This window comes from Strix uralensis, chromosome 5, assembly GCF_047716275.1.
Source record: "Strix uralensis isolate ZFMK-TIS-50842 chromosome 5, bStrUra1, whole genome shotgun sequence".
Lineage (NCBI taxonomy): Eukaryota > Metazoa > Chordata > Aves > Strigiformes > Strigidae > Strix > Strix uralensis.
This window is the reverse complement of record NC_133976.1, coordinates 87,435,996-87,461,012: the sequence shown is the minus strand read 5'-3', so window position 1 is coordinate 87,461,012 and position 25,017 is coordinate 87,435,996. Positions and strand designations below refer to the sequence as shown.

At 39.7% G+C, this 25,017-nt stretch overlaps 1 protein-coding gene across 3 annotated transcripts in view; it reads left to right on the top strand.

The window, feature by feature from the left end:
• ATXN10 (ataxin 10) overlaps nucleotides 1-25,017 on the top strand; it is a 103,818-nt gene that overhangs the window by 4,736 nt on the left and 74,065 nt on the right. For all 3 annotated transcript variants that reach the window (XM_074872115.1, XM_074872114.1, XM_074872116.1), the window contains exons 2-4: nucleotides 1,111-1,302; nucleotides 4,307-4,389; nucleotides 24,262-24,358. In XM_074872115.1, the coding sequence (XP_074728216.1) occupies nucleotides 1,111-1,302; nucleotides 4,307-4,389; nucleotides 24,262-24,358 (372 nt within the window). The remainder of the gene's footprint in view (nucleotides 1-1,110; nucleotides 1,303-4,306; nucleotides 4,390-24,261; nucleotides 24,359-25,017) is intronic.

Here is a 25,017-nt window from a genome sequence, read left to right as displayed (position 1 = left end):
AATTTCCATTTCATCTCTTTCTTCTGTTCATAGCTTAGGAGGTATTTCTCAAGTTTATATCTCAGATCTAACTTTCCTGTTTGATCTTGAGTATGCGACAAGTCTGTTTAAGGTTCAAGGTGGCTGCATTTGGATTTCCTTTTTCTGACTCTTGTCAGAAGTTTTGGATGGGCAAATTTATTGAGCTTTCCTGTAGCAATGTCATAACCACTCTGGAGTAGCTTCTTTTTACCAGCATGTAGCATCAAAACTGAGTTAGCAACGTTTGTAATGTGATGCCCTCATCTCCTTTCTGAACATAAAATCAGGGGAGAGAGAATGTGAATAGCTGTAGTTTGAAAGCATTGTGCATATCTGTGTGACAGGTCATCTGCAGATGGGCAGGTCGGTCCTGGGGGGTCTGGTGAATCTACGTGGTGCAGCAGCGTCAGCTCTCTCATCCATTCCTATAGTTTCTGTCTATGTGCTAGGAAAACAACACTACAAAACCATAAGGTGTTGATACTCTAAGAACCACTTCTGGCTGTTGGTATTGGTATTTGTGGTATATGGTATTTTTTGTGTTGGGGTAGTTGTCTGCTGAAGTAGACAGAGTTGACTTTCTCCCTTGGCTTTGATTCACACAGCAGCCAGCAGCTTTCTTCACCACTTCTCTTTCTCCCTCTGGTGAAATTTGTGGCAGGCTGTTTTTTATAGCAGAGTGTCTGATACCTCCTTCTGAAACATCTAGTGCTGAACATCTAAACTGTGTTCACTAATTAAAGCAATTCCTAATTCTTGAAACAACATGCGGTGTCATGTATAAATATGCTAGCTATATGCATTAGGAAGACTTTTTTTTTTTTTTTAATTAAGATTCCAAAGAACTGTTGGAAAGCTGTGAAGAATAGTAAGGCAACACAACTCTCTCACAGCCCCTTTTCTGAAAAGGCTGATGGGGTGACTGTGTGCATGTTTTGCTCTTTCTACTCAAAATACCTCGTGTACTATGAATAGTTAAAGATTGTTGCAGGAACATCTTTGGGTTTACAATAAGAAGTGTAGTTGTCATAATGTAGACTTTTTGATAGCAATGCATTTTTTCATTCACTACAAATTTATTTCTTTCAGAGAAATGGCAAAAGAAAGTATATTTCAGGATCTCCTGGAAATCCTGATGAGCGCCTCAAGTGAAATTGAGCAGGCCTATAAGGACTCCTGTGAATTGGTAGATCTAAACACCTGCCTGCTGCTCATAGCAGAGTGTTTCAGATGTCTGAGGAATGCCTGTGTTGAGTGTGCCAGGAATCAACATGTCATGAGGTATAGTTATGATCCATTTTAACCCATACAAAAATATAACCTTCTGATGTTTGTGTGGTTTTATATAGAGATTCTTATTTTACACCGCTGTGTTAGTTGATTTATTAACTGGTATTTCCTGCTTGATGCAATCACTTGAAATGAAGTATGCAAGAAACAAAAATAGCTGACCTATTTGTAGGTCAGAGTTTGGGGCATTGATGAATAATAGAACAAAGTGTTTGTGTCCTTAGTACGTGTTGATTATGCAAATGATAGAAGCCTTTTGGAAGTCTGATTGTAGAACTGTCCTTTTTTTCTCTTTCATTTCTTTTTAATTTTTTGGATAACATAATGAGTAAGCAGTCAATTATCAGTTACAGGATTAGTATGTTTTTTTAAGGTACATTTAGATCTGTCTGGGGGTCGTGGCAAAGCACAGCGTGTAGAATTGTGCGTATCAACCCTGGTACATATACACAGGTAAACTGATATTAATGGATAAGAAGTCAGTCTGACTCCTTAAGTTATTTAGCCTCTCTTTTTTGCCTGTGTCTGTTGCAACACTGAGGGGATGCTGGGGATACAACCAGCTGTAGTTACTGAAAACCTGGCAGTCTACCTGCTGGTTTAAAAAAACCCCAAAACAACAACAAATATTATCCCTCCCTCCCCCCATCAAGAACCTATACCCAACCAATCCAAAAAAACCCCCCCAAAACCTGTTACAAGTCTGTTAGATCATGAAGAATTGTTGTGGAATACAGTCTTAAAATTTGGTTTCATGGGACTTGTCAAATGTTGACAGGGGACAAAGTTGCAACTTCTGTGCTGGGGCAGAATTTTGTTAATGCCACAAAAGTTGCAGGACTTTTATGAAAAGTCATTACTTTTAGAGTAAGGTAAATCTAAGTTCAGGCTCTGTTTGTACCTGGAAGTGCTAGCACTTGTGATCATGTTGTGGGTCAAGGAACTGATTTGACAGAAAATTTATATGCTTGTTTATAAATTTTTGCTGGTAGATGTTCAGCCAATCTGGGTTCCTTATTGTAGCTTACTGTAGCTCCCTAGTGACTTGTGTTAACAAAACCTGGGGGGAACAGATTGGTGTGGCTAGGAGTTGGCACAAGTGCCCTTTTCAGTAGCATGACAAATACAACCTCGTTATGGCTATCTGAATTCCATTAGAAAGTAAAATTAGTGGAAGGTGGAATAATGAAATTCAGATATCCAACCTGCTCCTGGACAGAAGTGCGCTCTGCACTGGTTATACTTGTGCTGCATGCTTGCCCTCACTAGGCACTTAACAGAGCCTTGCTTGTTTAGGAAGCTGGAGGCTAGTAATTGTGCTTTAGCCTGCAGGAGGGAGAAGGCCTGTGTGTAGAGAAAGTTCTGACCATGTTTCTGACAGTGAAGGATTCGGTGGGTCACTCAGCGGATACAGTTTTGGCTTTGTAGCAGCATAATTTATGCTCCTTTTAATACGGTGCTGGGTGCTTTGAGCCAGCTCTGTATCTGTCATATGTTTGTGTTGATTTTAAACAGTTGCAAATGCACAACTTGTTTAGGAAACAAATGTCCTGAATGGTCAAAAGTTGTGAATGGAAGGAAAACGAATGTGCCTTTGATGTTGGTTTGAAGTGTGCAACATTCAGATATTCCAAAAAAGCACCCCCAAACTGCAGATTGTTTGATCCAAATTGAAACTGATTGTTTCTAGGAAAAAATGCAAAGATTGTAAACACATGGATTGTGTGACAGCTTTTAAACTACTGGGGAATATGAAGCTTTGTTCCTTCCAGGGTCAGGTTTTTTTGCTTTGTGTGCTGTGGAGAAATTTGGGGTCTGAAGGGATGGGAAATGTTTTAATAGATTGTATGTATACCAGTGTGCATGTGTGTATTATATATTTATAAATGTATCTTTGGCTTCTTTTCTGAACTTAGAGGAATGTGTTTGTCTAGAAAACATCTGCAGAAGACAATTACTCAGCATTCACATGGGATGATATGGTATTTTTTAAGTAACTCATGCATGGGTGTGGAGGTTAGGTAGAGAAGGTATTGCTGTGTTCTGAAGTTTCAGGCACTCTGTCTTGGCTGATCTCTTCTCAGAAATCTTGACTACTAAAGTACAAGCAGCTTAAAAGCTGAAAACTTCATCTGTTTATGCTGTATCCTTTGACTTTTGTTTTTTCACTGCTGTTGCATGCACATCCTGGCACGTATGTTGTCTCCTTCCAGGATTGCTGATCTTTGGCCGTAGAAGTATTTTGGGTTTTTTTTCATTCCAAATGGCTTCACTGATTTATCTTCACTATCACCATGTTTTTCATGTCTGGAAGGGTTCAAGGCCAGGTTGGACAGGGCTTTGAGCAACCTGGGCTAGTGGAAGGTGTCCCTGCCCATGGCAGGGGGTGGGACTGGATGATCTTTAAAGGTTCCTTCCAACCCAACCCATCTGGGATTCTACCTACGATTCCTTCTCACTGGAGAAAGGATAAAAGATTACTTGACCTTCACTGCTTCCCTCTGAGAGTTTTGTTTCTCTTTGAACTGGCCCTGTTGTTCGTTTGATGGCCATCACTAATCGCTTCATTGATATTTAAAATCCTCAAAGTTTATTCCTAAGTAAGGTACATTGACACTTTCCCTGAACACTTGAACTTCAAACAAAGCGAAGTTTTTACACAGATAAAGCTGTTTAAATTACAGGAATAACCTGCTAATTTTTAACATCTGATTCAGAAGAATGGCAAAAAGAGAGGAAAGGGTACTTAGCTCTGAAGGTACTGTATCCCAAATTGTTAATGTGCGGGCTGATGCAGTAAACCCCTTTGTTTTGCTTCTGCTGGTAGTAGTGTGGCTACTGATAGTCAGGCATAGCTAACTAGGAGAAACTGCTTTTTATTTTAGTTTCTGAAGATGTTAAAGACTTGCCGTTAACTTCAGTAAAAAGCCTTTTCACTTTATTTGAGTGTATTTCACAACAAATGATTTTTATTCCCCCCCCAATTTAATAATAGGAACTTGGGTCTCATCTCCACATCGGTCCATTTGATCAAGTTGCTTGATGGAATACAAACCAAAGAAGAATTGTTATTGACCGGTAAGGCTGTGGATTTTGTTAAATATGTAGCCTGTGCTATTTTTTTTTTACATGCAGAAGTCTTGTGGTGCTGTGATGTCATGTTACTGATGCGGGTTTTTTTTCGTAAATAGGCGTGATTTTTTCTTGAATTGCAGTTAAGAATTGGGGGAGCTTTCTCTTATGCTGCTTGAAAAAACTCTTATCCCTAAGTCTAGTTCAGCTGTATTTTCCCTTAGCTGTTTTTTGTAGATTGTTAAAGGAAAGATATGTGGAAACTTGTTTAAACTTAACCAGAATATTTGAATTGTGAAAAAGGAAAAGTTCCTGTAATACCTCCATTCAAAATATGTTCTGCTGTTCTACTGTCTTTTTATTTGCTCTGCAAACGTAGTGAAATGGAGAAATACTCTTTTTTTTTTTTATTTTATTTTGATGACACTTGAAATAATCTATCTGATTCCAGGAAATAAATTTTAGTTGTGACTTTTTTTAAATTATTTTTTAAATTTTAATTTCTGTATTGTAGTTGCTGGCCATTTGGGGTAATATCTGCCAAGAACAAAGTACTGATTTGAATAGTGTTCACATTTCCTTAATGGATGAGTTTTTTCTTTTCATGCAGTGAAGAGAAAAGTCTGACTATAGTATCCTTCCTCCTTAATGGCAGTTATGGCTCCAGAATTCTGCCAAGCTCATTTCACTGGATATTAAGGCATTTTCAGTAATTCTTCTCACAATCTGCGTTTCCCTGTGTGTGTATGTGGAGCTTGATACAGGGCATTGGACCCCAGTCTTTACCGTCTGTGGTTGCACAGAGTATGGAACATTTGGTTTCTTGTGTTGCTTTTATTTCTTTTCACTCCCGTTACTTGGATGAGGTTTTTACTGGGTTCCTGTTGCTGCTTTTCTATCATTTTGTGAAAGCAAGTGAAACTACTGTCATACAGTAACCTACCCTCAAACACCTTTATGAAGCTGGGAAAAAGCAGTGAAGTCCAGGATACTGTTTTTCCTTTTGCTGCTATATTTGGCTCAAAATAAAGCCTTTCAGGCATGTGATGGTATTATGCTTAAGCCAAGTTTGCTCCTTCACCCGTTGCTGGAATCCTTCTTCCAGGGCAGGATCAGTGATGCTAGCACAGCCCTTCAGTGTGGGAGGACCAGAACTAAACCCTACAGGGGGCAAAAAGAGGGCTTGGTCAATCCCAGGATGGTTTGGGTTGGAAGAGACCTTAAAGATCGTCCAGTCCCACCCCCCTGCCACGGGCAGGGACACCTTCCACTAGCCCAGGTTGCCCAAAGCCCCGTCCAACCTGGCCTTGAACCCTTCCAGGGAGGGGGCAGCCACAGCTTCTCTGGGCAACCTGTGCCAGGGCCTCACCACCCTCACAGGGAAGAATTTCTTCCTTAGATCTCATCTAAATCTCCCCTCTGTCAGTTTAAAACCATTACCCCTTGTCCTATCACTACATGCCCTTATGAAAAGTCCCTTTCCAGCTTTCCTGTAGCCCCTTTAGCTACTGGAAGGTGCTGTAATGTCTCCCCGGAGTCTTCTCTTCTCCAGTCATGACTATAAAGAGGATGAACTGGTAACACACAGGAGTGACTCTCAAGCTGTGTCGCAGGGTTGGATGGGGGGACTGGGAAAAGGCATGGAGGGCAAGAATGTCCTGCCCCAGGGTTGTGAACCCCTTTGTAGACCCATAAGAGAAAAAAAGAAGCGATGAGAAATGAAATGGTGATTTTGTCCAGTCTGACACTGTCCCTGCTAGGGTCCTTGACAGCAGTAGGCATGAAAGGCTGTCCCGGGGAAGTGGACTTCCCACCTTCAGGTTATTCAAAGCATCGGGAATCGTGGTGTGAGAATACCACTGGGCGGTGGTGCCTCCCAGCACCTGAGGGGAGTGAGCAGGATGTAGCCCTTGTTGGTTACGTGCACAGCCTGACGTTTCCCCTTTAGTCTTGTGGCTGCTGACCCCTCCTCGATGGGTTGTCATGTGCGTGTGTGCTGTTCTCCTGATGCTGGGATCTGGAGCAGCGGCAGCAAATGTTACTCAGCAAAAAAGAAAGGAGGGGGTGAAACCCAATAATTTGATTAACTGCTTCAGATTCCTTTTCCTAGCCAGAGTGTGTTGTAAAATCTCTTTTTATCACTTGAATTATGGGGGCCATTGACCGGAAAGTTTTTAACAGTATTTCAGTAAGAAGTGTTTTGTGACATAGCTCTTCAACAAATCAGTTTGAGTTGTAACTAAAATTTGATGTGTTGACCCAGGGTAGATGGTTGGTTTGATACTGTATGTAGTATTGATCTCACTGGGAAACATCTGTGATGAGCATGGCTTAGGTATTCCATTGATGTCAGTACAACAAAAAAAAAATTATAGACAAGCAAGTGTTGCTAATTCCTTGCTGAGTGATGTGATGAACTTTGTTCAAAGTGAAAATTAAGCTAGTGCTTAGAGCACCAACTCCTTCAGCAAGGTATACCTCAGAAGTTAAGTTACATTCAGCTGTGGATTATTAGTCATACTTTCAAAAGCGAGCCAAATTGCGAAATTGGACTTCGACAGCACTGTTGAAACAAAAGAAACCCATGAAATTAGTAAATGTTGCGGTGTTTATTAACTGTTTTTCTGCTTCATGATTCTCCTCCTCATATTTCACACAGAAATCGGGTCACAAGACCAGAGTAGCATGAGTATTTTGTTCTAGCAGATAATTATGTGTTAAGTGGAATATTTCAAGTTGTTCATTTGGATATGTGTCCCGTTTCCTCCTTTAAATGGCTGCTTGGATTTGATGATCCCTCTGAGTGCCTGTTATATCCTTAAGGTATTTTAAATACCTTCATGTTGCTTCCATAGCAACAAAATACAAGGATAAGGAGGTAATGCTGTATTGCACAGTGAACAACACTCTTTCAGTTCATGTCCCTGTGACACATTCCCAGAGCAAGTAATTGTAGGCGAAATAAATTTGAAGTTCCAACATTATTATATTTATGAAGAGGAGAGATTGAAAATTATTTATGCAGACTTATTTTAACCTGATCTGTGGTATGTTTTCACTCTTTTTATCTGTTGGTAACTGTTAAGACTGTCAAGTCTGAATAGTGTGGTATTTTTTATAGGAAAGTTCGGTGTAGTACAAGTTGTAATGGATGAAACCAGAAATGAAATAAAGTATATTATTCTCTGGCCACTGCTGTGATTGGTATGGTGGTTCCAAGGGAAGGGGAGGAACTGCCTGTTGTAACAATGTATTAGTGATCAAAGCAGCAAAAAGGAGGTGCTGTGCAAAGCTGTGTGATTAAAAACTGTTGCTAAGATGCATTCATTTAAATCCAAACTCCTTTGCCTCTTCGCTGCTAGGAGAAACTTTTTTTAACAGTTATCTTAGGCCCAAGTGTTATATACGTGGTTAATTTGGCTCCTTGCTTCACAACTCTACTGCAGGTTTTCAGCATATGTCTTTTGGTTTTTAATGCTATAAAAAGTTAGATAAATTCCTGTATGCTTGTAACGTACTTGTCCCAGCCAGCTGTGGAAAAAGCTGTTGTTTTGGGTACATGATAAACCACTGAGGCAATGGGCCAGAAAACCTGAAGGTGAGTTAGTATGTCTGTCCTGGAGTAGCTCTTCAAGGCTTCAGATAGGTTTAAAAACAACTAGTTAATTCATACACATGGGATATAAAGATTGTCCAACCCCACCTGCAAGCCAGCCATCCCTGTGATAATAATCTTGCTTTTTAAAAGAACATTTTTAGGCCTTTCCTGTGTGGTGTTGCTACAGGTCACTGTTTGTCCCCACTCTTCCTCCCTTCTTACTTCCCACGTTAGTTTTAGTTGCATTCCATAGCCTAGTTTCTCTTCTCATAATTGTTTACAATACATAGTAGTAATTTGTCGAGCAATTCATATTCTGTAGTACTTGGAGAAGGGAACCTGCTCTAAGGAATTGTATGGTGAAAGCCAACAGCTAGATGACCTCAGGGGTTGATGGGCAATGATGCTTAACAAGTGGTGAACAATTTGTAGCCCTTCTGGGCAGCATCAAGACTGATTTGTGTCAGATAAGTCACATGGACTTGTAAATGTGCTCTGTTTTCTTCTTGCTCCAGCAGTCTTCCCTCCTTTTCTCTGCAAGAGGTAGAACTTCCCAGTCAAAGAGAGAAAAAGCCAAGTGCTGTACTTCTTGGATGGTATCTGAAAACTGGACTTCATCTCAGTATTATTAAAACTATATTGAAAGTCTAGGAAGTGGGTGATTGTCTAAGGAGGTACTTAACCTTTGAAATTACAGAGCTTGGATATTCCTGGTGGGAAGACAGAGAAGATGACAGATGCTGTGCCCCCTCCCCAGTTAAGAATTAATTTAATAGGGATTGAAGGTGCAGGAACTGTACCTACTCATGGGGAAATGCTGCATGCAAGAAGGCCCGTTATGTTTCTTCGTTAACTGATTTAAGACCACAGTCTTCCAACAAATGGCTAATAAGATACTCAAATTTTTACTTTGAGTCTTAGGAAAAAAAAAAGTCTCTCCAGAATACAGATTTAATGGAATTTTCATAGTACCCTCTCCACATCCCGTTTGTTTTAGTTATTTTTTTTTAATTAAAAATAGAAAAGCATCATTATAGCAAGTTGGTTTTTGTTTTTCTGCTGTGGGTACAAAGACCAAGAACACTTGCCAGAGGAGCAGGCTGATGAAGCTGCCAGATGAACTTTAACTGAACTTAAAGCAGACCCAGATCTCTTAAAAGCTAAGAAGTAGTTCAGTATGTTAGGGATTGCAGCAGACATAGGAAATATCCTTGTCAGAAGCCCAAGTAGAAAATCTCCTTCACTTCATAGCATGTGTCTTGGTTTGGTTGTGGGGTTGGGTTTTTTTTTTCTTTTTCCTATGGCAAATCTTAAGCTTTCCAGCAGAATCTAGCAGACCTTTGGGAAGGTACATTGAGGTTTGTCAAGATGATGGATCTTTAGATTTTGGAGTGTGAGATCTGGATTTAGGATTCATCTCTGAAATCTGGAAAAAACAGATAGCTTTGTTTCTCCTTAATAAATTGCAGTGAGGGCATGCCTGTTTTGAAGCAAGCTTGTGTTCAAGAGGCTGGGTCCCATTTGATCCTTTCATTGATTCCTACCCCCACCCCATCCCAGACAGAAGGGGCTTTAATCTTTTTGTTTGTAAATAGATCTTCTCAAACCTTTCACCGCTTCAAAATATTGCCAGTACTGAAGAATGTGCTTTGAATTCCAACGTAATTACTTAAAAAGTATTTATCTGCCAAAATACTTTTCTCTCCTCTAGGATGAAAAGGCATTGAATGCCTGATAGCTGCCCTGCGTGGGACAGTTTGTTGTGCAGGTTCTCTGAATGAGTTGATTGTCCTCTCTGAGCAGAACTGAGTGCAACTGCACGACACCAGCCGCTGTTTGTGCCTGCCTGAGGGAGGTGCTGGGAGCATCACGCCAGCATTCCTCGGTTCCAGGCAGCTGGTGATAGCTTTAAACCCAGCAGCACGGGCCTTGTTATTGTTATGCTGTGCTGATGCCATGCCTCTTTACGTTTTTAGGGGTTTTAACCAACCAGGGTAAGCCACATAAAAATGTGTTAGTGGGAGAATGGTAACAGAATATGTTCATGTCATGGGTATTCCTGGAGATCTCGGTCAAAATCAGGGCCCAGATGTGCTAGCTGTTATACAAAAGTTTAGGTCGTTCACTGCCCTTAATGTTTTGACATCCAGAAACGTTGGGTAAATTATAATGGATGATAACCTTGAATCCTTGAACAGGAATTTGACTTTGCTTCCAATTTTCTGAAGAGCATTCAGGTATAGTTAAACGGCTACAGATACTCTATTCGGAACAGAATTTAAAATGTGCCTTTAAAAGCAGTGATGAAAGATGACTCTATGTAAATTTTTTTAATACTGTGCTTATTATAGTACCTTGAGCATTTTCTGGTAGGATGGTGAGCAACGTGAATATTGTATGTCTAACACCTGTTCACACCTCCTTTCTTGAGGGAGGAAGTGTGGGAAAATATGGAATATCTTGTTTGAAATATTTTTCAAATACTCCAAATGCCATGTACTTACAAGAGAGCTCACAGTCAGCTTCAGTCAGTGCTCTTTAAGTACTCAGACTGATTTGGACCTGATCAGCTATCATGTGTATTTTCTTCTAGTTAATTGAAAAACAACTGGTTTTGACCCATTGCTGCCTAATGGGTTGATTGTAGTCTAAGAAGAAAGTGTGTTGGAAAGTACTTTTTAATCTGTCAGTGTGGAAGAGAAGTACTCTGTAGAACAAATGACAATAAGTAACCTTGGAATTCAGAACTCTGTGAAAATAAAAACAACATCACCTCTACATAGAGATTTAAAAACAAAACCAAAACAAAAAAACGTAAGGGTGTGCATGTGCTTCAAAAATAAGAGGTAAGGAACCTAGGCTGTATATAGCTTCCAGAGATGATATTTCTTGCAAAAGCCAGATGGGATGGAAGCATTTCATCTTTGATGAAATAACAAGGTAAAAACTTTCTCCTGAAGTCTGCAGAGAATGTCACACAATTGAGCAAAGAAGGATAATTGATTTCTTTGTAAACTCTTGCAGGTGAAGGCACGCTGTGTTTAAAAAGCCACTGAATTATTAGCTGTAGGAGTTCGTGTAGTACTAGAAAATCATGTTGACATTTTGTTATGAGAGATTTCTGACAAGAAATAGGGAAGAGGAGATCAGAAATTCCCAGCAGCTGCATTGGGTAGCTTATCCCCTCTAAAAAGTTGTTAATTGGAAGTAATTTTCAAGGGTTTATAGAAAAGGAAATGTTTTTGTTCTCCTGATGGAGAATCTGAGTAAAACAGGGAGCTTTGAGTTGTTATGTTTGCAGAAGTATTCCTGAAAACAAAAATGAATGAATACCATTTAAGTGATTCAAGCGATTTCTACTTCCTCAAGAGACGCTAGGAGAAATAAACCTTTCGGTTCTGTCCTCACTTAGTGAACTGACACGTGAGATGTTTCTTTGCTCTGACCTGTTCCTAGTTTTGCACTCAGCCATTTGCAAATTGGAATTGCACTGGAAAACCGAGACTGGCTAATTTTGAGGGTCTGGAAAAGCAGGGGAAGGTGACGTTCTCAAACCTGGCAAAGAACACTAAATTGATTTTCCTTTCTTCTTCTTTAAGTGGGCAGCCCTGTGTCCTTAACCATTTCTTGATTCATGTCAATATTTATTTACCTATTTATTTATTTTCTTCTCCTAGAAGGCAACGGCAACAGCAGCACTGTTACTTTTGGTCCCACTAGGAAAAGGAGCTCGAAGTAAATACTGAGACCTTTTCAGAATGCATCTGAGTGGTATCTCTGCACAACCAGCTAGTTTAAAAATCAGGGAATTTAGGGCTTATGTACTGGCATAGGACTCTATGGACTATTTTTGATACTTTCTTTTTTTGTGTGTGTACCTCATCATTTGGAATGACTGGTCATTCGGCAATGTATTTTAATTTAACAGGAAAGAGAAACAGAGTGGTCAACTATGGAACCTAAATATTCTTTAAAGAATGCCAATATTGACCAAAAGAGTCTGTCCCTCATGTTTTGTGCTTCTCTTTTTATTTCCTGTGGAGTATCTTTCCTGTTTCATTTTATTCTTTAGAAAATTTGCATTCTGCTTACACTGATTTTTGTAGTTCTCTAATCATGTTGCACTGAATGGTTTCATTTCCAAATTACTGCTTGTATTTATATATGAAAAACAAATATTTTAAAATATGCCTGGAAAGTGGGATGGAACGGTAAACTTTTACTAGACAGGCATCACAGCAGAGTGAATATCCAGAGCTCACCCAATGCATTTGGGAAACCATTGCTAAGTTTTATTGCCTATAAACAGAGGTCTTTTTTTGCTGTCTGAACATGGGCTTGGTTATATGGATTTGATTGTAATGTGACTACAGTTGGAGAAGATGTAACTTTTATATTGTATCCTGGAGACTCAAACACAATGGCTACTAAATTTAAACCAACAGGACTAAGGAAGGGAGCATTAATCCTTCCTCTCTTCCCACATCAGTGCCCTCTATTTATCTCTGGAGGAGAAAGCATACTGTTTTGTTGGGGATTTTTGTTGTTGTTGGTTTGTTTTTGAGGGTTTTTTTGTGAGCAAATACTGTAAATTACCACGCAGCAGATTTGTCGTACGAGTCATATGCTACATGCTGATTTATGTGAAATGAGAAAGTAAGTGGTTATAAAGCTTGAACCATTTTACTTGTACAGAGTCAAAACATCACAAACTGTTAAGAGGTGACATTTGTCAATTTAAGTTCATATTGATACTAGCTTTTTTTTTCAAGGGAGAGGAAGTGGGAGAGAGCAATTCCTGAATGGACCCACAGTCCATGGAGTTAATTCCCAAAAAGCAGCATGAAAGGAGCATGCCTCAGTTGCTTGGAAGAAAAGAGAATTTAAAAATCTGCACTTCCATTTATTTTTGTATTTGGGGTTTCCTTTTGCTTACTGCTAGCATAATTAAACTACCTATGTTTTACAGCTTAAATAAACCAGATGCTAATTTAAAGAGACTTTTTTTAGCCATATAAATAAGGGACGGCCCTCATCTTAAGGGCTGCCAGTTTCCATGTGTGATCTTTGCTTTGTCTGTCTAGGCTTTTTGTATGGGGGATTGGTGCCAGTACTTTGCTGCCACTGTTAAAGTAAAAACTATAATTACATTGTCAAAATAATATTTATAGTATTTTCGGGGAATAATTGTGGGAGTGTGATGAATATATTATACTCATCAAACTTTTATGTAAACATAAGCATGAGTTTTTTATTTGAGTTATTGGTGTTGTTTTTGGCCTTTGTGTTTTTCCAATCTGTAAAAATAATATTGGGATTTTCATGGTCTTTGTAGCATTTGCAGAGTGTATGCCCTAACAATCAGTTGATACATTATCTGGTAGAAGTAAACTGCTATTTGCACTTGTATTGGGATTTTGGTTTCATGTTTCCATAGTTTAAGAAAATCCTCTGTTTTTTTGAGTTTTGCTATCCCCTAATTATTATAGCTCAGAGCATTTTACTACTTTACCAAACAGGAAAGTTTTAAGTAATTGGTTTGTTCTCTTGGTACAATTTGAGGTTCTTCGGGTTTTTTTGGTTTCTTTGTGTTTAGCTCATTAATTTTTTTTTTTAAGTTTTATTTTATTTTTTAATTGAAAGGGAGTCTGAGTGCTTTTGAAAGGTGACTGTGAGCATCTCCCAGGAGCATCTATGCTAGGAAACAAGTACAAGTTTTTCTGAGTAGACAGTTGCCCCTTTGCCAGTGAATGGTCCAGGCAGGACGGAGGCATTCTTGCTGCTGGGTGATGGTAAGTTACCAGATGCAAAAATGCCTCAGTCCTGCCCTGTACCACAGTTTTAACTTCACAGCTGCTCTATCTGTGCTGTGTTTTGGTGAGTGTTGCCACGGCTTTTTAACGAGCTGTCTGTCTTCAGAACATCTACAGCAAGGATTACAGCCATGCAAGCTTCACCCTTCCTGAGCACGTCAACCCGATGCCATCTTCTGTTTGGTCCTCATAGTTTTGTCCTCATAGTTTGGTCCAAAATCCTTTAAATGCTGTGAAAAGACTCTGATTTGGGTGGGCCTTAGTTCAGGTCATTGTTCCAGGTCTTTGTTCTTTGGCCTTTTTTCAGAAACTGCAAAACAGGGAGCCAACTTTTACACCTCTTTCAGCTGTCTGCTGAAGGAAAAGAGCCAAACCTGGCCTAAGACAAGTCAAACTGAATCATCCTGAGTTAGCAAACACTCAGTTCTCTTGAGCTCTTGTGTGTTTAGTATTACCCCTGTGGTTAACTCTTGCTCTGTGCACTGAGAGTCCCACGCTTTGGATCTTGTGCAGTGCATAAAGGTACAACTAACTGTGCCCTGCAGGGTTAGTACAGTAAACTATATTTCTGTGATACAGCAGGAACTGTCATTTTGAATAAACGCCAGTGCTACCAGTGTTTTCAGCCCGACACATCTGCGTTCGCTCACATGGCTTGGCTGTGACTTTACTCAAGCCTTAGTTTCTTTTTTTCTCATAACATCTGGAGCGGAGTGAGGTTTGAGGAGCACAAGTTCAGATCCATTGAAGAGGGCAGCTTTAGGACCAGGGATACTATTTAAATGCAACATTTTCTTATCTTAATGTGAAGTGAGGAGGATGGAGTGGGGCTTCCAACGGGCCCTGGATCGTCATTGTTAGACCCTTGATACCACAGGCAACTGTAGTTGTAGGATCTTGTGTCCAAATATAGTAAGCTCCAGCCTGCTGCATTTAATCCCTTGTTAGTCCCTCTTCTTTTAAAACCTTTTCCTAACTCAGGTCTAAATGATTCTGTGATTCTGTAAATATCCTACTGAGTTTGAATCCAGTGGTTCTTGATAGTGGGTTTTTTCCCTACCTAGGGCTTGATTCTTTACTCAAGTCCTGTTGCTTCTGCAGTGACTGACTGATTGAAGCTGTGCTGAGCTGAATTACTTTATTTACCGTGGCTCTGAGACGAAAAGTGTATTATTGCAGCGGCTTGTTGAGGTACAGTTTGAAGTACAGACCAGATCCTGCCTAATAAGGTTCACGTGTCAGATACTGATGGCATGGATGGCATTGGAAGCAGGCTTTGAAATAGTGACAAAAAAATGGTGCTTTCTAGCAGTTCGATGCTTGTTGCACTGATGATCAAAACTGTCCTTTCCATGGTACTCATGGAAAAAAAATTTTATGGCTGTACTGGGAGACAGAGGCGGTGACCGTCTCAGAACCAATGTAAATCATTTTGCTCCTTCTAGGAGAGATACTAACCTGAGCTAATATCCTGAAGTTACAACAATTAGTAGGTCAGTGGGCTGCCTTGCAGGTTTCCCTTTTCTCCTTGCTGATACTGCTTTTAGGCAGTGTGTATAGCTGTTTTGTTTTTTTTCTTGCTCCTGCAATTTGGAGGCTTTCTAGTAAAGCCTGCCAAGATGTTGCTGATTTATGACACATGCATAGTGGTTTTATAATGTGGACCGATATCCACTTGGAGCACAAAGGAAATGGGAGTTTGCTGATGTCTATTTAATTAGAATGGTTTCTGGTTACTTTGGTTGAGGCTTGAAATGAACAGTAATGCCTGTATTTCTGTGGACCTTTAAATACAGTGTTCTGTAAGCCCTTTTCTTCCTTCCTTGCTCTTTACTGTCCCCTACCCTACCAGCAAATAATGTCAGCAAGATTCATAATGAGGCAGGTTTCTCATCTACATATATATATATGTGAATCAAAACTTGCAGAAATATCTGTAGATTTAAGATGGTTGCTGTTGGTTGACTGTAAGGGGGGAGGTGGCGGGGAGGAAGACTGTTCTGTTATGGATGGAAAATTGATTCCCTGCCTTTTTCTTTTGATGGAAAAAGTTTTTGTGGTGGTTTTGCTTTGCTCTGACATTGTGTGCTGAACCGGGCGCTGCGCAGGGCAGCTCTGATGTGAGCAGGGCCGTCATATTTTGATCATTTTACCTTACAGCAGCTGCTCGGTGGCTGTTTCTAGCTTCCCTCTACATCAAAGACAGGAAGAGAAACCCGTCTTTATCTTGTAACGTGCTGCTAGGCTTTGGCCAGAAAAGGGCAGGCATCAGTGGGGTTTGCCAATTAAACACTGCCCCTGATAGATCCTGTGGTTATTGGCAGTGATGGGCATAGTGCAGGTCACATGCTTCTTCCCTGCCTGTGGCTGTGTCGGGGAAGAGGTAAAGGATTATTGTAAAGATTACATTATGTTCTTACAGGATATGACCAGATCTAGGTTGGTTTTGTTTTTCCCAGCAGGAACATCAGGATGGTAAGATCAAGGTGGGAAGAATGGGGCAAACAAACCTTTTAATGCAGAGAGCTTCCTAAAGACAGAGCATCCTAAAGATAATGTAGGGAGAAAAAAACTTATCTGTTTTCACGTATACTGGGAGAAAATGCCTGTACCAAAGAGCCTCTCTCAGAGGGCAGAGTGTGCTATGGTTCTTCCTCCAGGGAAAGGGAAGATGGAAGTGGGATGGAAAGGAGCTGGAGGAAGATCCAGGCAAAAAAAACAACGCGAGGCATCTGCTTGTCTTCGGGTAAACTGCCACCTGTTTGGATAAAAATCCAGTTAGTAAAATTCTACATAATTATAACTATGGCATTCTCTCACCCTTTTGATGATCATTGCCACAGCGCAGCTTCCAGACTTTCCAGTTACATGAGCGTTGTTCTGGTGGAAAAGGAGAGGGCTGTCTGCAACCGTGGCTTTCCAGACACAAGCTACAAAATTCTTCCATTCTGCAGCGTCCTTTTTTGGTGGCAGCATTGGGCTTGGAGAGAAATTCTTTGTGCCTGTCCTTCACTTTTCAGTGAGAATTTTAGGGAATCTTGCCAGTGTAGAAAGGAAAAGTCTGGTACAAATCTTGTAACGTCAAGTTCTTGCCCTTTCTTCCATTCTTTGCGCCTACATCTTGTGTGATATGGAAGGGACCATAACAAGACAATGAGAAGAGGCAAGCTGCCTTGATAGGTATGAAAAATAAGTAAAAATAACTGTTAATGCCTAAAATTGTGGTCACTAAAACTGGTGCTGTATATTAATGTGGGTATGCAAGTAAAAATACTAAATGTAAGTTTTCTTGTTGATCTCTGTCTATTGTAGAAGGACCATGATCCGTTTATTAGCCAGACACAGAATATAAATGGTCCAAGGGGAAAAAAAAAGTCTGATACCCTTTCCCCAGACTTACAGAAGAAGATCATTTAGCTTTTCTAGGGAAAATAGAAGCACTTCAGTGGAAATTTTGGTTTAAATGAAACAACATCCACAGTATGCCATCAAAAATAATTGGAGAAATTTGCTCATAATCTTGGTTAGTATTTTACATGTTAATTTTCTTTTTTTTTTTTTAAAGACCTGTACAAGGTATCATGTAGTGGTGTGTCATATGGTTAGATACCACGAATAACACATAGTGGGTGGCCAGTCTTTTTTGTTATTTTTCTTGGTTTCCTGGCATGGTTTAAGTCCAGGTTGAGACTCCCCAGTACTTTCAAACTTGCTGATTTTGCTACAGCAGGGTCTTTAAAGAGACATTGTCTGTTAGATTTAGGCTCAGTTTTTAGGTTGATTCAAGAAAAAGATTTTTACATCCTAATGCGTGCAGGAAGCTTATAAGTGCAGTTCCCAAGTCTGCAAGCACTTACACCTATTTTACTTCACATAGGAGAGTAATCTCAGGCATGTGTTTTTGCTGCTTGTGGGGATATAACAGGAGTCCCATTTATTATGCCTTTAGACTTTAATAGATAATTTATTAAAGGAATGACCACACTTACAGTGTTTACTTTCTAAAAATAAAATGATGCAATTAAAATACCAGCAGATAAAGAGAATGGTGCTGTTACTGCATTTAACAAGCATTGCTAATACTGTGTGAATAGGAGTCAATATGAAGCTGATCTCATGTCAGGCAGTGGACTGTCAAACTGCGTCTTCTCCTAGTAAATGCCCAAATAAACTTTTTTGAATCTATCATGATGAGATCTCATTAGAACTGAATTTGCATCAGAGGCCAATCTGATGAGTGGTCTGATGGTTTCTTCCAGCTCCCTTCTAATTCACTTGCAGCTCCACATTTAATAGCGTGGTGGGGATTTTTCTTGCCTTTGTGTCAAATTCTCCTTTTTAGTAAGAACAAAGTGTTGATATTTTGCCTAGACGTTTATCTTCCAAGAACAGAATGGTTGTCCAGTCACTGCACATAATGTTCTGTTAATATTAGAGTTGGCATTTCTGAAGGAAAAGAAAAAAAATAAGTGTGTTACTTTCTTTTGGAGGTGGAGGAGATGGAGTGGGAACAGAAACTTATTAAACACAACATTCTTGGTATTCACAGATGGTAAAAATGGGTTGCTAGTCTGCGCTGCAGCAAGTGCAGTATGATCAAGGCGGAAATATAATCGGTAGCTAGACGTTCATTTTATTTACAGAAATAAAATACTAAGCACTATTTTAATAACTTTAAATGACAGAGCCCATATATGTATTGTACATTCAATTTGAGTAGTCTAGACAGACTGTTTTCCAAGGAAAATACATTTTCATCAGTATTTGTGGTATGATTCATGGTGGTGAAGAGGCAAATAACTCTTTTTATGACTGGAAGTTGCTTTAACTTGCAGCCACAAGGAAACAAGTCAATGACCGGATGATAGTGGTGGAAAGTAACATTTTATAGTAATAGAGGTCTACACCTTATGCTGAGTTGAAGGTTTTATGTTTCCAGGGGTGGCAATATATCACAAAACATTCTGCCATTGTTTACAAACAACCAAAGGTGGTCTGTGTAATGGCTCGCAGGCCACAATTTAGATTTTTAAAGCTCACGGGCAACTTAGAAGGTCTCCAGGCTGTTGGAGGGCTGTGATTTGGTCTAAGTGCTTGTAAAGCTTTGTGTGTGCCCCCAGTGTAGAGGGGGCACACCAGCTCTATCTTTCGTGCATAGTTAATAGCAAAGCATTAAAGTTTGCCAGCTTTCTGCTTGCAATCTGGCAAGTGATGTTGTACAGCTTTATACGTGCTTTGATTGGATTTATTTTATATCTCTATATAACTCTGGTAAAGGCAGAGGATTGTACTTGTAACTATCTCTGTGCTGTCTGCCCCAAATGAAAAGAATGGGAATCTTTTCTTATGACTATTGTGTCTGCAGCCGAGTTCAAGGTTTTTCAAAGGCAATGGTGAGCAAGTTCACGGGCTCTTGTTCTTGACTAGAGAAATTGTAGTAAGAATTTGAAAGAGAAGTCTGATTATCCACCAGGAAAGAACTCATGTTCTGGAAGGAAGACATAAAAATGTGTATGCATATAAACATTTAAATAATATACGTTACATCAAAGTATGTGGTGTAATAACATTAATCAGGAAAGATACTGGGGGGGAAAAATTGCAGTTAATCTTGTTGATGGAGGTTTATCAGCAATAAACTCTTCTAACTTTAGTACTGAAACTTTAATAAATTTTTCTGGAAATATTATCACCTAACCATGTGGAGCAGAAGGAAATATGTATTGAGTTTTAAAATCATAATGCTTAAATTCTTTGTCTGAATAACTTCAAGGATTTAAGTTTTCATCTAATACATAATCTGATTCTGCAAATGACGCTGCGTGAAATTTGTGAGAGCAGGACGCAGGGTCAGGCCTGTGAAAGGTTCATGTGTGTCCTTCAGGCCATCTGGGTAGTACTGCAATATAACTGTGAAATGAAAAGTGTGCGCTAGAGCTTGGTTCAGTTAATGTGTGATCATAAGAGATTGAAGGGAATAAATGGAGCTGTGGTCTTGAAGGTGCTGAACTGCTGGAGTGCATTTAAGCTAACCTCACACAGGGCCATAAGGTATCAGCTGCCTCACCTCTTGCAAGGGTGGCATTGAGTGACTCTGAAAGATCAGTTTACATGTAGACAAACATTTAGGTACCAAAATTCATCAGTGTTTCCCCTTGTACACATTGCCCTGTTGTATAAAGAGATTATTTTCGTTGAACCTAGAAAATTCTCCATAACCCGTTGCAGGATGGTTGTGAAAGCAACATGTAATCTGAGTATTTGCATTTGCTAAAGAACATCCTGCTTTCATAGGAACCATTGAAATCTCAATGGGGGGAAAATTTTTCTTCATCTCTAGGGTCGATGTGTGTATCGGAAGTTACATCTTAGTACATGTAATTTCACAGTGGTTGACCATCAGGTTAAAAATAGTCTTGTTGACCACACACAGCGTAATATTTTTAAATTAAAATTTAGCTGTGCTGATAGCAACAGAGTTATTTGTTAAAGTCAGTGCTTATAGAAACCAGCAGCTAGGGGGTGAACTTAAGTTGTTAAATAAATCAGTCCTATGGAAAAGACAGACTTCTTTTTATAATTGTTATGAGTAGTATTTCCCAAATACTAGCTAATGCAGCTGGAAAGAGTGGTTGACAATTAGTTTTTAGCTTCATAAAGATCTGTATGTTTTCAGGGAAAAAGTGAAATAGTCTTGTCATCTATTTTTTTTCTTTTGATTGTTTTTTTCCTTCCTCTTTTCAGAAAGCACATGACTTATTGAATGGATGGCAAAATGGTTTCAGCTGCTACACTGTGCAATGCAGCCTGTCTTAATCAGCTTCTAGATTTTCTTGCTTTTGCTGTAAGGACAATGAAATTATTGGAGAGGAGAAAAGCAGCCTCTGTATTCCACAGATTTCTGAGCATAGTTCAATCATATGTTGCAGCAGTCAAGTCCAACAGAGGTGAAACAAAAAATAGAAACATGGAAATTAGATGCTAAGAAGAGGCTTCAATAATTGTGAATGCAATACTTCACTTTTATTGTAGCATTTGCATTTTTTAACGCATGCATACCTTGCTGTGAATTAACAGCTCTGGTTGGATTTGGGGAGGGTTCTTAATTAAAGCATAAATACCAAGGTATAGATTTACAATGCTCGTATCAAAATTCACTGTCACTTGGTAGCTTGGTGCTAGGTTAGTACGCTTTCTCTGAAATCTTCTTTGGAGACAAACACTGCATATGAGACATTTGCGTACTCCAAGACCACCAGGTGCACCTGTGGGCTTTTCAGGGAGAGTGTGTGTTTGTTATTTTAAGCATAACCACCCAGATAATACTGTGATGTGATTCAGAGAACACGCTGTGATGAGCTACTCTGGTTGTGGTTCTATAATGGCTTTTAATGCTGTTTGCCCCTCGTCATCATTAACTTTCCATCTGTGACTGCTGGACATGGCACATAGGATCACAGAATGGTTTGGGTTGGAAGAGACCTTAAAGCCCATCCAGTCCCACCCCCTGCCATGGGCAGGGACACCTTCCACTAGCCCAGGTTGCCCAAAGCCCCGTCCAACCTGGCCTTGAACCCTTCCAGGGAGGGGACAGCCACAGCTTCTCTGGGCAACCTGTGCCAGGGCCTCACCATCCTCATCATCACAAATTTCTTCCTTATATCCAATCTAAACCTACCCTCTGTCAGTTTAAAACTGTTGCCCCTTGTCCTTTCATGACAGGCCCTGGTAAAAAGTCTCCCTCCCTCATTTTTATAAGCCCGCTTTATATATTGAAAGGTTTCTCAGGAGCCTTCTCTTCTCCAGGCTGAACGCCCCCAACTCTCTCAGCCTGTCCTCACAGGCGAGGTGCTCCAGCCCTTGGACCATTTTCGTGGCCTCCTCTGGACTCACTCTGACAGATCTATGTCTGTCTTATACTGTGGACTCCAGAGCTGGACAGAGTTCCCCAGGTGGGGTCTGACCCTATAAGTCTGTCCAGCTTGTTGGTGAAGACCCTCTTGCCCCCCCTTGGTCAGGTGAATCCCATCAGCTCCCAGCAGACCTGGCTTCTCAAAGGTAGATCCGTGATCATAGAAGCCAAAACGTAAGTATTGACACTCCAGTACACGAACCGTGTTTGGCGTATGTCACTGACCTGGCATCACACTCTGAAATGAGTTTTATTTTTTTGTAATATGAATTACTTTTTTTTTTTTTTTTTTTTTGGTATGGAAAAGGAGTTCAGGCACTGCAGAAGCAGTGCAGCAGATGCATTGTAGTTGTGACAGAGCACATAAATTGATTGGACAGATTGTGACCTAGGTCCTGTGTGTGTAATCTGTACTCCTGGCCTAGCTCAATTACCTCAGGTGTTTGTAGAATCACATCTTTCTTTTAAATTCCTGAGATTACTTGCATGGGGAAGTGTTGCATTATCAAGACATCCTCTTCTTCTGCTTAGTTGTGAATAGAAACAGTAGCTTTTGTCTCACAGATTATCTGCTTGCCCATATATTGATTTATGCCCTCTAATTAGAAGAAAAATATTAACCATTACTGGTGAAAAACAAGCACTTACAGATAAAACTTTTTTTTTTCTCTTTGGTGACCTTTTTCTGGATCCTCCTTGCTTGTTCAGGACATCACAACTGAAGGGCAGTGTTGGTTGCTTTCACAAATATTACGACTCCAGTGTGTGATTAATGGAGAATTCGTAGATATTTATTATACTGCAAACATGTTCATAGCATTTCATCTTTGTTACAGCAAGGCAACTTTTAAAGCATCTTTAACTCCCCCCCCCCCCCCCCCCCCCGCCGGTCTGTAGTATTTTTTTGACAGCTTAATCTCTAATGACCAAAGTGTAATTGATAGCTGAAAAAGGTCAAGCAAATTTCAGGTCAAGATTGGAGTGTAATCAACCAACCTCATGTCTCTTTGAGGTATCTTTCTCATAGTAGAGCAGGTAAGGAGTTCACCAAGAAGAATAAAACCCTGTTCCTAGGATTTACTGCCTTGTTAGTTTTTTTCCTAGCAGGGAAGTATTTCCATAAAATGTCCACTAGAAAAGTAGCATGCCCTTGCTTGCTGTCCTTCAGAAGAATTCTGAGTCAGCAAGGTGGGAACCAGATGGATGGGAGAAGCAGAAGTATAATGACGAGCAGAAAATAATAAAAAAAGTGCAGATGTGCAGGGAGAGAGAGAACAGAGATATTCAGAACTAAAGCATAAAGGAGAATATGACTCAAAATGCATTATGGAGAGGACACACATATTTTGGGCTTAAAAAATACATATATGGAGGGAAAAGTTACTATGCTCTAAGCCCAAGTGACCTCATTTTTTGTTCTGAAGAGGATACATGCCCAGACCTCTGTAGGAAATCTGGCTGCCAGCTGGCACAGCACCTTTCAAAGAGACCTAATTTTATATTTTCAGAACCTGGCAATATTGGCCACCTCCATCTGTAATAGGCTGCTGTTTGTAATATCTGTTAAACTGCATTTTAACATTTAATTTTAAGTTTCTTTGCCAACCTATTAATAAGGGTCAGGCTACTGAGAGCTGTCAACAGGGCCAAGAAAAGTGTTTTAATTTTGTGAGGTCTGTGAGTTCATGCTTTTGTTTTTCATTAATTTACATCTTTTGGTGGGCTCTAGGATATTAACTTGTATGATGAAATACCATCTTCCTATATTTTAAGTCTGTATTGAGAGAACCTTTAAAGCGATGGTAGAAATCTGCCGTATTAAATTCAGTGTTAAAATTGCAGGCAGAGTTATTGAGAGTTTTAATTTTTCTGGGATAGAAATCAGAAGGTATTGGGCACATCATTATATTATATAATGTTTTGTCCAGTTAAATAGAAGTAAATGTGGGTAGTGAGGGAACAGATTCAGTTCTCTTGCTCTGGCTTTACCTGCTACAACAGAATTTTCAAGCTGTCTCTGGCCAGCTTAGGGAGGGTGTCTAGGGAGCTCTCTTAGTAGCAGGCAGAGCTGCTCTTGCGGAGTTCAGGTGATGACAGGCGGCCTATTTGTGTTAATTTAATACAAAGAAGAAAGCGCCCTCAGATCTGGAAGACACAGAACGACCACTGCCATGTGGCAGCCACTGGTTGAGCATGGGGCTGCTTCAGTTTGTGCTAAGCGTAGCTCCAAGCTGTTGTTGATTTCAATCTGTCTTAAACCTTGCCAGAGTCAATTAGCTCTTGTAATCACTAGTTACCAATGTTTGATATTGATAGAAGTCTGAGGAAAAAAAAAGATTTGTTTTGGGTATAACTCTAGAATATGTTGTAAAATTATTTGCATTAGAAGAGAAAATGCAAATATTTATGTACAGTAGCAATGAAACACTGCACCCAAAGCTTAATTGAGATGGATTTTGCAGTGAATAGCTGTAATGTTGAAGTTAGTAATTTGTGTGAAATTTATCAGTGTTTCTTTGAATTCCTGTTAATATATTTTTCTGGGTTTTTTTCAGCTCTTCGTTGTAGTCTCCAGTTTCTTGGAAACATTGCAGCAGGAAATGGAGATTCCCAGAATAGCATTTGGAAGTGTGCTTTCCCAGATCTCTTCTTGTAAGCATGGATGCAGGGGTTTTTTTCTAATGTAATTTCTGTGGTTATATTCAAATCTTTTATACACGATAGTTGTTCCTCTACTAACACCATGAAACTTTGAAAAATAACTTTGGTGAGAATGGGACGGTTGAGACCATATCCTGTAGATGTGTGGTTTTTTTTTTTGTTAGTCAACCACAGGGGTCAGGTCCTTTTTAAAAACCTGCTTGTTCTAAACTAACAGTAAATTGATTTAATTTAACAGAAACTGGAAGACAACTCTAGTTCAAATTGTGAGCTTCAATATAAGCTTTATTTCAGTGGTGTTTTCTAGTGGTTATACTCATTTCCAAGAACACAGCTTTTTCTTTATTCACTTCGCTGCTGTGCAGACCTGTCAGTATTTGTGGATCAGATGGAATCTACAAAAGTGACTTAATCTCTATGTCTTCCAATACTTTTGCCCCCCTCATAACGTCACTGGAATATCTTCCTGGAGGTTTGATGACATATATGTAATGAAATATTATATAAACGAATTTGTGCAGACACATGACAATGTTGTTGATGTGTTTGGCCAGTTTTTTCATAGTGAGCTAGTAACAAAGGCACATTCATTCAATTTGATAATCATTCTGAGTGTGTTTTTGGAGCGTGCTCCATTCTCTAACAGACAG